This window comes from Stegodyphus dumicola, chromosome 6, assembly GCF_044657685.1.
Source record: "Stegodyphus dumicola isolate Sdum_Otavi_A_Nest chromosome 6, ASM4465768v1".
NCBI classification, from domain to species: Eukaryota; Metazoa; Arthropoda; class Arachnida; order Araneae; family Eresidae; genus Stegodyphus; species Stegodyphus dumicola.
Window position 1 is genome coordinate 121,982,538 of NC_140773.1, and position 13,404 is coordinate 121,995,941.

Here is a 13,404-nt window from a genome sequence, read left to right on the forward strand (position 1 = left end):
TTTGAAGAACGTTATGAAAAATAAAATGTGAAATATCATTTCTCTTTCTAATTTTTTTAAATCTAAAGTTTACAAGAAAATTTTAAATATTTGTAATATTGCAGATGGATTTGAAGAACTGCCCTTGAAAGCGAAAGCTTGGGATATGTGTCCCGTTTGCTTACCATAAAATTAGGCTTCGCAAATGAAAATCAACTAAGGAATTTTTTTTTTTATTTTGAAGATTATCTGCATTGTTATTCAAAACTCTTCATAATGCTTCTCTCCCGGCAAAGAAAAACGTAATTTAGTTCGCATGAAAAGTAAAATAAATTATGTCATTCTCTGTTTTTTTAATAAATGCTATTATATAATTTGGAACTTGCGGTTTAAAAATGAAACATACATTTTTTTAATATGCAACATTTTAAACAAGCTAATAGTAGAAATATGGAATTATATTTGTATAATAGCTGTTGTATCGTAGTACAATGCCATAGCTATAGCTACCTCATCTTAAACCAAACTTTCAATCCTACATTTTTCATGCATAAACAGTACTTCATCGTCGGGCGACCTTTCTTGCATATAATGCTATAGTGATGCTGCCATCTTAGTGAGATATAAAAGACACTTTGCATAAATCTTTCACATTAGGACATTTTAGGCTCGTTTTATCTTAACTTTACTATCGATAAATGATTTATGATTAAGATAGCTTATAAATTACATATAATGTTTTAAACCAAAGATTCATTATTGAGTTAAAGAAAGCCGTTATGATCTGCTACGCTTCTCAGTGATTTCTTAATTATATTTTGTGGTCTTACTGATTAACAAATAAAGCAAACAAAACACACGAGAAAGTTCAGAAGTTGAAATAATATCGAATAAATTTATTTTTTATAGTTTTGTTTTTTGAAATCTATGATCGATATGAACAGTTGCTGATATATTCGGGCTCGAGCCATTCTACGTAACCGAAACCATGACACAAAGGATGAGATCTGGGATCCCTAGGTTTAGTCTGAGGTGGTTCGGCAACTGTCTGGTAAGAATAAATAACTTCCATCATCATTTTCACCACCTAAAAAATATAAGAAAATTAGGCATCAATTTTGTAATATATTAAGGTAAGGTTAAGGTCGTTCAAAAGATCGATTTCGGTTAAACATCTCAATCTTTTTTAACATTTTAAGACGACAAACTGGAAGTTTCTGTCTTCCACACTGGAAATTAAAATTTAAAGGGCAAATTATAGATGCACTTCTTCATCCTTTTTTATTTATAATTAAATATATTTGAGCATTTCAGTAGGTCTGGAGAATATGGTAAAGCATTTTTATTACATATTTTTCCATTTATAAGAAATATGTTAGAATATATAATATATAATCAAAAATATGTTTTTATCATCACTATTTTCCTGTCAGTAAGGGTAGATGTTTTTGTTAATTTTTATCTGAACTTTTCAGTGTTGTGAATAAATTTCACAAAATAATGAAATTTTTATCAAGTTTGTAGTGATTACATTTAAGTGTGAGTGCAACCCAATAAAAAAATCCCTTAAATTCAGAAATATAACTAGCATTTTAAATAAAACCTTTCGAACGAGGTCGGTTGCCTTAACAATGTAAACAATGAGTTTGTCACACATTTTACCATGAAGAATGTAACTGCTTTTTACCATAAAGGAGGGTCGACTACAATAAACGTGCCAACACTCATACCATTTTAAGTTCATGAAGAATGACAGAATGATCGAAGTGAACAATCGCTGACTTGAATAATGGTGCCAGCATATTTTGCAAGTTAATCATTGTTCATCAAAACATGAGGGGTGTCCGGCCATCTTACGGAGTTCAATTTATCTTCATGAAGATGCCGGGACGCCCATAGTTGGATCTTTATTATAGTGAATAGTCATTTATATGCATAATGGTGTCAGCACGCTTATGAAATGTGGTTTAGGACTTGGAGAAAGCAACTTCCATCAAAGTGTCGTCTTGGCTAAATTTTCATCGTAAAATTAACGGCATTTTTATACACGTGGATCAAAGATACCGTGGCATCGCATCCTAGAAGAAGCAAGTAGCTTTCGTCAATGTTTATATCAGAGCATCTTTAGTATAAATATTGGTGAAATCCTCTCGTATCACCACCATTATGAAGTTCAGTTTATAAGTTGGAGAAAACACCTTTCGTGTGTTTAGATGCTGGCACCTTTAAGCCAGAGGATCTTTATGATAGCTTCTGTCTAGGTGACCAGTCGCCGATTTGCAAAAAGGGACTGATGTCTTTAGTGACGAGGCAGATCTACAGCCACCGCCCCTTTGAGAAATATGCCGATAGCCTACCCGTCCTTATACACAGGAATTGGAGGAGAAGAGCTAGTTCATAGAGCATTTTTCCCTTGAGACGGGAAGTGCAGAGTGATAATGTCATGCTGGCACTAACCGCGAAGACGCAATTCACAACAAAGTATGAATTTGAATTTTTTTTAATTTGAAAAACCAGCCTTAAAATTAACTACGCGTGAAAAACAGCTATAACTTGGAAGAGAGGATGTTATTGTAGTAGTCTTAGATACATGCTAATAGATAAATACTCTTTTGAAATAAAGTTTCGCTTCCTTAAAACTTGCGTCCCTCCCTTTCGTTTATTTAATTAAAGCTTTTTTAAAGTTAGACCAAAAGAGGGGGAGAAACCTTAGATTGGCGTAGTTTTGAACATGTATGGCAATTCTTTTTTCCTTGACTATCCTTCAAATGGCTACTTATTTTTTTCAAAATTTCATTTAATCTAAGACGGCTTTTTGACCTAGCTATAAATTTTACATTGGCATGTTTCTCTTTTAATTCGATAAAATGACAGACAAATTTTCCATCTTATACTCACACCTGTGCACATGCATTAAATTTAAATAATTGCAGTATGCAAAATAGTTATCTTAAGTTTGACAAAATAACTTTACTTACAGTATCTAACGAGAATTATTTAATTTTTCTAAAGGAACGGGTAAGGAGGAAGGTCTTTTTTATGCAAAATTGCTTTCATTCATAACATTTGCAAAGCACTAACCTTGTATTTTTGCGTATATTTCCTCTATCCATTCCTGTTTACCTTCGAAATCGATAGAGACTTGACTAAACTCTATGCCAACACAAGGTTGTTGCTTTACTAGTTTCATGCTTTAATTTGGCATGTTTTCTTTTGTCTTGAAGTTTACTTTAATGTTTTATACCAAGGATGTCAAATTAGCAGCCCCGAAGCTGAGTTATACAGCCCTAGAAGACATTTTAATTCTGTATTTGTTGCAAATACGGTGTTACAAAGATTTCAAGATTTCAGTCAATTTAAGTTCGAATTGATATTATCGCATTTCCATTAAAAACGAACATGACAACGCACGAGAAAATTGAAAATGTACTCAATTAATTTACAAAGTGATATAAATCTTATTCAATTATTTCAAGATGCCCATTTCACTACGAATAATCGTTTTGTTTGGGTATACAGTTACATGCGAACAGCTTTTTTTTCTTACACGTTTTGGCAGTGATCACTGTTTGGTTTGTGATAAATTAAAGGGGCGCTAGGCACTTCTTGGAAGAATGTGAACTGCCTGGGAGTGCAAGGGATCATTTTAGAAGACATTATAATGACAATTTTGAAAAAAAAAACATGGTAATTTGGTCAGATATGCAAGAAACATTATGGAAATTATAAACTGTAATAGACAAGCTGCGGGAATTTTTTGAGATTTTATGTGTGCTGAGAGTTTAAGTGCATGTGTATTTGAATTAACTGTGTTAGTTTTGTTTATTATGTGTTATTTTTTATTTTATGTTCTTAAAATAGTTTTATTTTTCTTTTCTTTAGTTCGTTTTGTGTGGTACGCTGTAATAAGGTCCAATTACAAACTGAGGTTCACTGGTCTTATTTATCATTTTGTTTAGTTTGCTTTTTACTAACTTTTTTGTTACACGTTCCTGAAGCCTGACTTTCCGGAGGCTTTTAAAGCTTAGTATATATACTTTATGTAATTAGTTTAATCGTCTTGAATTTTATATTAAATATGGCCGTGTAGCTGGATGTCGTCTTTTGTTGTTGAGTGGGTTGGTCTACTTTGGTCATATGGCCGAATAACTCGGGCTAGGTGGACTGAGTGCTTCTCCCCAATAAATCACCGTCAAGTCTCAATTTATAGTTAAGAATTAGCTTATAATTATTTGCATACAAATATATGTATATTTATTTATGCACCGAAGTAAAATTTAGTAACTAAGAGAAAAAACTTACACACAAGTTTTTTTCCACTTTTCCCTCTTATATTATTACTGTAATTGTCTATGACACGTTTATATAACTATTTAGTAAGCGAAATGTAAGACTTATTTTAAATATTTTTTAATTTGTTAATATTTTTTTTTTCATTTTGTTAAAACAAAAATCTGGCCTTCAATATTTTCCAGATCGTGCATATGACCGCATGCAATTTGAATTTGTTTGATACTGTTTTATACAATTTTAAATTATCTAAAATTCTCAGCTAGCTTTTTTATTTTAATTTCTTTATTTGAAATTTTAATTCTTTCATTTCTGACAGACATTTTTTTTTCTATGCGACGTTCACTTTTTTGTACAGTATCTCTTCCTTTCTCATTTCCATGAGTGTAATGACACTTTTTTAAGGGTAAGAAAACATACAATATAAATGATACTTTAAAACACAAATCTTAAAAGGAAAACTGACAAAAAATATGGGTACAAAATTTTCCAAATACTTACATTGCAAGAAAACAAATATATATGATTTAAATTAATTTGAGATGTCCACATTACTAGAATATCGCTTTGCAGTAGAATGAAACTATAGTTTTAAATGCGCAGAGCTGCTACAGAATAGTGAAGTCAGACTACTTTCCATTAACTCCCCCTACGAGGAGCGCCCAAGCAGGTGATCACTCAAAGGAATGGACTAGCCGTAGATCGTGGATGCTAATTAGCCATCTCATTACGAAATGCCGGCATCACACAGTAGCATCACCAACTGATCCATCCTCACAAATTATTAATTTTTATAACTCAACAGGTAAGCTTACATTGTTAGTGTAATTCGGTGATTTTTTTTCCTTCCTCAGTTCCAGTTTCCAAAACCTGCATCATAATTTACTTTTCAATGTTACTGATTAATCTTTTAATTTGATATTTCTTTCCTTAATTGCTAAAACTGGATTCACAGTTAATTTAGTGGAGTAATGTGAAATAATTTCAAGGATACATAATTGCAGCATATGAAATTAGCAAAGATGTTAACACTGATTCTTCTTCACAAGCCCAGCAACACCTTACTGGCCTTAGCTGGATCAAACAGGTGCTTCATTTGCAAACACGCCCATCCAATTTTTTAATTTTTAATTTAACCCTTCCATTTTTTAATTTAAGTCTTTTTCCTCTCCTCTAGTTGGTGGTCTTCGTTTAGCTAAAGATCCTTCGGGATGATTATTTCAAAAAGATATTTTTCCGAAACTTTGCAAGAGTTCAAGAAAGCAGCAAATTTCTATATGCCTCCAAAATGTGTAAATATGATTAAAAAGCTAAGCTGTATTAATGGAAATAATTTTTATAAAATCAGTCGTAGGTATGAAATGATATATTTCGATTTGTAAAAAATCTTAAATTAAAAAATTAGAAATTCATCTTATAAACAAAACAAATAATAATTTTTAACTATTACATTGTAAGGATTATGTTAATTTTATTAACAGTTAAATTTTAAGTTAAAGTTCCTTTCCTGTCAAATTCTTAACTTCAACTTATTACTTCCGGCCAGAACGTAGTTTTGGAATATGCTGAATATTTAATGAGAAGGAGCGGTATTTAAACCACGAAGTTACTTACCGAGACAGAGAGAGAAACAGAGTTTCTGAATTACGCGCGTCTGCCTTTTTGGCCACTCTTTCTCTCTCAAAGCTGTTATACGCTCGGCCGTACTCAGGCCCTTGCTAAGCTTCGTAGTAAAATAGGTTAAGGGGCCAACTCTCATTGTACCTTGATAGCTTTGGCTATACTTAGTTAGTTAATCTTAGTTTTAGTTTAATTCTTAGTCTTTTAAGTTCAAGTCCAAAGTGCGGACTTTATTTGTTCACTCCCAGGCGGAGTTTTGTGAAATCTTATAGAAATAATAAAGTGTTATTTACCCTTCTCTCTTGTTGTTTCCTGTCTTCGAACTCTAGCGATTATTCGCTTATCAGTTAGTTCCTAGGTTCCTCACTTCCAACATTAACTTAGAATTTCAAGTGAGGGACCTTACAATTGGCGCCCGAAAAGAATTCTAAACGGACCATGTCGTTAGAGTCTGGGAAGTTTACGTTGACCCCTCCGACCTTTCAGGTCCCTACAACATCCACGAATCCAGTAGAAGGGTTTGGATTCCTCGTGGAAATGCTGCACACAGCCATGAAACCGACAGCCACTTTCGATGGCAAGGGCTCACATTTTTGGAGCAACTAGACCTACATTTTACTGTACACCCTGTGAATCAGCTACAAAAAGTGATCATCGCTACGACAGCCTTAAAAGGTCAAGCCCTTAGCTGGCAGAAGAGTATAGGAAAGTTCTTGTTGGGGGACCCAGGATCTGAATCATATAACTGGGAAAATTTCAAATCTGCATTAATAAAAGCATTTCCAGTGGTTAAAGATTGTGCGAAGCTTGAATCAGAACTGTATAGTAAATACTAAGGCGGTTTCGAGGATTTGACAGAGTTCATTTTAAGAAAAGTACATATTTTTAATTTATTATACGGGAAAAGGTCCGATAAAGAAATTATCGAACTAATTCTACCGCGTCTTCTACCGTCAGCGCAAGATTTTCTCGAAGTGCGTAATCCGCAAACGTTGGAAATTCTGTTCCAGCTTGCAATGAAATTTTAAAGTAGAAGAAACGCAGAGAAAGCGCGTGCAAGTCCGTTTGGCCAGTAACTCAAGATTTACTTCCCAAAAGAAACCACAAGTTCAGTACAAGGCATATCGGCAGACGGGAAAAAGTGAAAAGTTTAATAGCAAGAGCGCAGATAAATCTAAGGGCGGTGGATATAAAAATCAGCGAAAAGAGGCAGCAGGTAACCAGACTTTAAACGCAAACCGGTGATCGAGAAGGGGCAACGGTCACCGAGTAGGACAGAAGACCCCTCAGAAATTTGCCTAAATACAGTCGTAGTACAAAATATTGCTATGCCAGAGATACAGAATTTGGTAAATAATGTACCAACCACTGCACTCCTGGACACAGGGGCACAATGTTCATTCCTATCGGAAACGTTTTTCAAAAAACATTTTCGTCGTTACAGACTGTTTAAAGGCACGGGACAGAAAGTAATTGCCGCCCAAGGCAAACAGTGCGTATGTTTGGGGAAAACCGCACTGCATGTTCAGATTAAAAACGAGGTCATAAAAATTATTTTTTTAGTCGTGAAAAATTTACTCACATCAGTGATATTGGGGATCGATTTTTTACGCGCATCCGGCGCAAATGTTAATTTTCAGAATTCTACGTTTCAGACCTCAAGTCGGGTTACTTTCAAATAGCCGTGAAGCCGGAGGATGTCCAGAAGACCGCGTTTATAACAAAGTCAGGCGTCTATGCCTTTTTAAGAATGCCCTTTGGTTTGAGCGGAGCGCCAGCTACGTTCCAAAAAGCTATGGACATAGTCTTAAAGCCAGTTTTAGGTAAAAGTACAGTAATTTATCTTGACGATATCATAGTTACCAGCGAAACATTAGAGGAACATTTGAAACATCTGAAAGAAGTTTTTTCTTTACTTAACGAGGCCGGTTTCAAAATAAATGCAAGAAAATGCAAGTTTGCAGTGAAGGAATTACGATATCTCGGGTACAAAATCTCGAATAAGGGAATAGAGACTGATGATTCAAAAATTAAGTCAATTAAAAGTTATCCTCCCCAAAATACGGCTAAGAAATTGTCTTCATTTTTGGGCTTATGTTCCTATTATAGAATGTTTATAAAAGACTTCGCGAGAATAGTTGAGCCTCTTCTAGTGCTAAAAAGAAAGAAAAGTAGATTTTCTTGGACAGCCGAAGCGAACACCGCGTTTGAACAATTAAAGAATGCCCTAATCAATGCCCCAGTCCTTAAATTCCCAGAAGGCGAGCAAGGTCTAGAAATTTCAGCGGATGCATCCGATTATGCAGTTGGAGCGGTGCTCTCCCAAAATGGGCAACCTATGGCTTTCTTTTCGAAAACCTTGAATGCTACGCAAAGGGACTATTCCGCTACTGAGCGAGAAACGCTCGTTGTATTATTAGCAGTTCAGAAGTTTCGGGTCTACTTCGGAAGTTCACCGATAATGGTCTACTCAGATCATGCGGCAGTGGGTCGCTTGTATTCAGGAAAAAATTTATCGCCTCGCTTGATACGTTGGACTTTAAAATTACAAGAGTTCAACTTAATTATAAAACATACTCCGGGAAAGGAAAACTTGGTCGCCGATGCCCTTTCGCGAATAAAAATTGATGAAGAGGGAAACACTATCAAGTGTGCCATGCTCACCTCAAGAGTTATTGAGTCCCGTGAAACAATAATCGAAGAATTAAAAAAGGACCCAGAGTTTAAAGACATTTACGCATACTTGGAAGACCCTGAAAAATTTGAACATATAGATTTAACAGCTATCCGCAATAGGGCACAGCAATATGAAATAATCGACAAATTGTTATTTTACACAAAAGTAACTAATGAAAATCAGGAATACCGACCAGTAATCCCAGTGAGTCTACGTGTAAGTATCTTAGAGGAGTTACACGATCTACCTTCTGCAGCACATTTCGGTATACGAAAAACACTAAAGAGGGTATGCGAAGCGGTTTATTTTCCGCAATTACAGAAAGTTGTTACGGCGTATGTTAAGTCGTGCTATATGTGCCAATTAATAAACGATGTTAATTACAGCCCGGCCGGGTATTTAAAAAACATAAAGACCACTTTTCCAAACGAAATAGTTGGAATAGATTTGCTAGGACCCTACCCTAGGACAAAAATAAATAAAAACAGATATCTTTTAACAATCGTTTACCATTTTTCAAAATGGGTAGAAATAGTCCCTCTTAAACGAGCTTCAGCTAAAATAGTCGCAGATTCGTTCTTAAATAAATATATATTAAAATACGGGGCCCCACTAAAAGTAATATCAGATAATGGAAAACAGTTTGTTAGTAGTATATTTAAATATTTGTGCACAGGACTTGGCATACGCCATCTAAAAATGGTACCATATAGACCGAAGTCGAATATAGCGGAAAGCGTAAATAAGAATATTGTAAAAATTATCAGACGATATGTGAAAAACTTGCATGACCGCTGGGACAGCTGTGTCAATGAGTTAGGTTTTGCCTTGAGAACCGCAAAGCACGATACTACGCAGAAAACCCCCTCGGAGTTATTTTTAGGAAGAAAAATCATAACACCGTTGGATAAGCTATTCTTTGTACAACAGCGACAAGAAGAATTTAAGTTAAAAGACGTTCAAAAAATTATTGACGAAGCTATTAAAAGTTCTGATATAGCAAGACAAAACCAAAAGATTTATTTTGATAGAAATAGAAGGGAATTGGAATATACAGTGGGGCAAAAAGTGCTGAAGTTGAAATATTCGTTATCGTCGGCACCAGAAAACAAAGTGGCAAAGTTTGAGCCCAGGTTTGAAGGGCCGTACATGGTGGAAAGAATAAGAGAAGCCACGTTTTATTTAAAGGCCGAAAATGGCCAACAACTGGTGGCAAATATCGATCAGTTAAAACCTTATTACAGCCGCACTGACTTTAAAATATAGCAGGATTTATTACAGGATTCTGGAAGTAAGGAGAGAAGCCCGTCAGCTCGGGAGTACAGCTCGAGTCCCCCAACACAAAAAAGAAAGCAGAGCCAACAAACTTCGAACAGGGAAACCCATACCACTAAGGCTACAAGCGCACAAAAAAGGAGGAAATTAGCACCGACAGATCAACGAGTCAGAACCCAGGATGCTGCAAAAACTCAAGTGCCATCGACCACACGAGGGAGGCCTGCGGACAAGGTTCCAGGAAATGGTGTGGTGTATTTAATTATGGCAAAGCACACTAGGGCTATCTGCCTAAGGGGAGGGATGCCTTCGTGGAGGACTTTCTAAGGGAAACTGGCTCGTATACACGTTACACATGGGGAAAACCACGAAAACGCCCATGCAGCCAGCCCGTTCGCGGGATTCGAACCTCGGACCGAACTACCAGTGTTCAGCGACTTTACCGCTCGGCCGCTGGTGGGCCGCCCCAGGAAAGGAGAAAACTCAACGACGAATTAAAAGTAGACGTGAACCACAGTTTCCAGCATCAACAACTACAAGGCAGACCCAAGGAGGACCAGAGTGGAGACCGAGAAGCCAGAAAAGACCTGTAGACACAACCGTGCCGGAGCAACAAGTTAGAGGGGCCAAGAGAAGATTCAAAGACCCTGAAGGACGGAGAGCCCCACCGGAGTCAAAAAGGACATTGGCATTCCAGAAACCACAACCTGCCCGGAAGAGTCCCAGATTCCTACATAAAGGACAGAAAAGGAAAGCACTGGAACTGAATGGAGCGGAACATCGAACATCGAGAAGAAGAGTGGAGGTTATCAGGTTTTCTACATTTGATCAATTCTGTAAAGACAGGATGCAGGAGTACAGAAAAAGATAAGTGAAAATTTCTTTGCTAATTTTTTTTTTTTTTTTTTTTTAAGTTCAAATTATATCATATTGTTATAAGTTGCTAAAGCTGTTTAGAAAAATTTAAATCGCAGATAGCGATATTTTGTAAATGTTCGTAAACATAGATTTTTATGTTAGTAATTTGGCGAGAAGCTACTAGCGTTAAATACTTTTTGTTAAGAACTCGCAAGTTGCGAGAAGTAAGTTCTGAATAAGTTTAGTCGGAAGACTATTGGAATACTATAATATGTTAACGTAAAGCTAAAATTTCGTGTAAATTTTGGTAAAGTGTAATTAAGCAACTATGACTGTTGATGTAAAATGAATTCAAAAGTAATGTGTAAATATTTAAATGTTCATGTTCATGTAGAAATGTTTGATCTTTGTGTGGAAATATCGTAAAGATTAAAAGGACATAGAAAATAAATTTTTATTTCTGTGTATGGGAGTACGGAAGAATGCAATATTGATATATATGTGTTTAATGTTAGGCTCTCCAGTTAACACGTTTAAAAGTAAAATATAAGCTTTTGCTTACTACAATAGGAAACAGTTTTCGTGTAGGGAGTCTTGGCATGTCTAATGTGTCAAATTTTAACTAAGTTAGGTGTTGTGTAGCGGTAGTTTGTTCGCGGTAACACAACATAGAAGACCCTAAGTACATTTCAGTACATTTGCTGGAGAGTATGGGTGAAATAAATCTGTAGATGAATGAAAGTGCATAAGAGCCAAATAATGAATTAAAAGCGTAAAGCTAGGATTTAAAGTCAAGTTTTGTAAAAATGCATTACTAATGACATTTCCTTCCAGATATGGAAGGATCAAGACTTGAAATAAGTCTAGCTGAATAAAGATTTATGTCAAGATATAATGTCCAGAAAGAATTCATTGTAAAGTTTTATTTTTCCTAGCTTTAGTCTAGCTTTTAGAATTGTTGTAAAGTTGGCCCTAAAAACGAAACTTTAGAGTCATTTAGTTAATGTAAAAGTTGGAAGAGTGTAGTTAATATAATTTTTCAGACTTTAAATACTCGAAAAATAAGGTCTCAAAACGACCTTGTTTAAGACTTTAAAGTCTGGTCGGAAGCTATGTAAGGATTATGTTAATTTTATTAACAGTTAAATTTTAAGTTAAAGTTCCTTTCCTGTCAAATTCTTAACTTCAACTTACTACTTCCGGCCAGAACGTAGTTTTGGAACGTAGTTTAATTCTTAGTCTTTTAAGTTCAAGTCCAAAGTGCGGACTTTATTTGTTCACTCCCAGGCGGAGTTTTGTGAAATCTTATAGAAATAATAAAGGGTTATTTACCCTTCTCTCTTGTTGTTTCCTGTCTTCGAACTCTAGCGATTATTCACTTATCAGTTCCTGGGTTCCTCACTTCCAACATTAACTTAGAATTTCAGGTGAGGGACCTTACAACATTATAAATCTTTTTTTTTTCAATCAACAATAAAATCATTCTCACCTCAGGATATTCAGTAGCTAAGTTGTAGTATTCGCAAGCATCATTTGTAATATTGAAGAGGCAAGGTGCTTTTGATGGATCGCATACTTCGCTTTCTGTTGGCAAATTACCATTACAGTTTATAGTTGCGTTCAGCCTCCATGTATCTGGAGATTTAGGCAGCCATAATCCAATTCTTTTCAAAATAGTTTCCACAACACTGCCGTCCCTGAAAATCCATTCATCCATAGAGCCGGGATGCACATCTTCAAAGCCTGTAGGACCATACCGTCCATCTAATTTGTCATATATTGTCCCATTAATTAATTTTAAATCTCCAATTCTCAGAGCAGACATACCAAATATTGGATCCAAAATGTGAAGAAGTACATGTCTAGGAGATTCAGAATTCTGAATGAGAGCATCCCACATATTACGGCCATCGATGGCACCTAAATCATTCACATCACCACCTAAGTAAAAGAAAGCAATGGGAATTTATAGAATTCGTTAGCACATTAAGCGAGTAATTGAAATTAACAAATGATTAAGTAACAGATTAAGTGGCAATAGCTTTCACACTGAAGGAGTTTTTTTAAACTCAAAATGTTTCATTCAAATAAAATATACATTTTTTACTTACCAAAGAGAAAATGTTTTTATTTTCCAATATAAATGCGAAATAAGAATTCTCGAATCAATACTGATCATTAACATTCAAAAAGGAAAAGTTGACAATCACTGCTTTTCTATAGGAATACAGCGTCAAATAGACAGAAAAAAGTGTGCAGCTGAAATAATTTTTCAGAAATTAAATTGATAGTAATTAAATAGGGTCCATGCTCTCAACAGGCAATACCACGAGCGTTCAAAAATCTCCGTCTCTACGAACTGTAAAGCAGTAAACAGAGATCAATTTTAATAAAAGAAAAATATGCTCATCATTTTCGTCCAAGACATATAGCACAGCATATTAACTAACATAGAATATTATATTAAAATAATTTTTTGCGTGAAAATAGAAACTTGCTGTGGTTATTACAGATGAAGGACAGCTACATTTAAATGGTTATAACAGAAAATGATTAGGTTTCTGTCGTAAAAGATAAAAGAGCTTAAAATTTCCTTTGATGGCTTTAAAGGAAGCTTCATGATCATGCAACAGAAAACTTAAATTAACCATACCTTCATCGCAGCGTTTCCGAAATGCCCACTAGATTATGAAAGCATCGCAGAT

General features: G+C 35.2%; 1 protein-coding gene across 2 annotated transcripts in view; it reads right to left on the reverse strand.

The window, feature by feature from the left end:
• Positions 1-862: 862 nt before the first annotated feature.
• Positions 863-13,404, reverse strand: part of LOC118190561 (arylsulfatase B-like) — a 51,392-nt gene continuing 38,850 nt past the window's right edge. For both annotated transcript variants that reach the window (XM_035361298.2, XM_035361297.2), the window contains exons 9-10: positions 12,189-12,640; positions 863-1,066 (exon numbers count right to left, since the gene is read on the reverse strand). In XM_035361298.2, the coding sequence (XP_035217189.1) occupies positions 905-1,066; positions 12,189-12,640 (614 nt within the window). In that variant the 3' untranslated portion in view covers positions 863-904. The remainder of the gene's footprint in view (positions 1,067-12,188; positions 12,641-13,404) is intronic.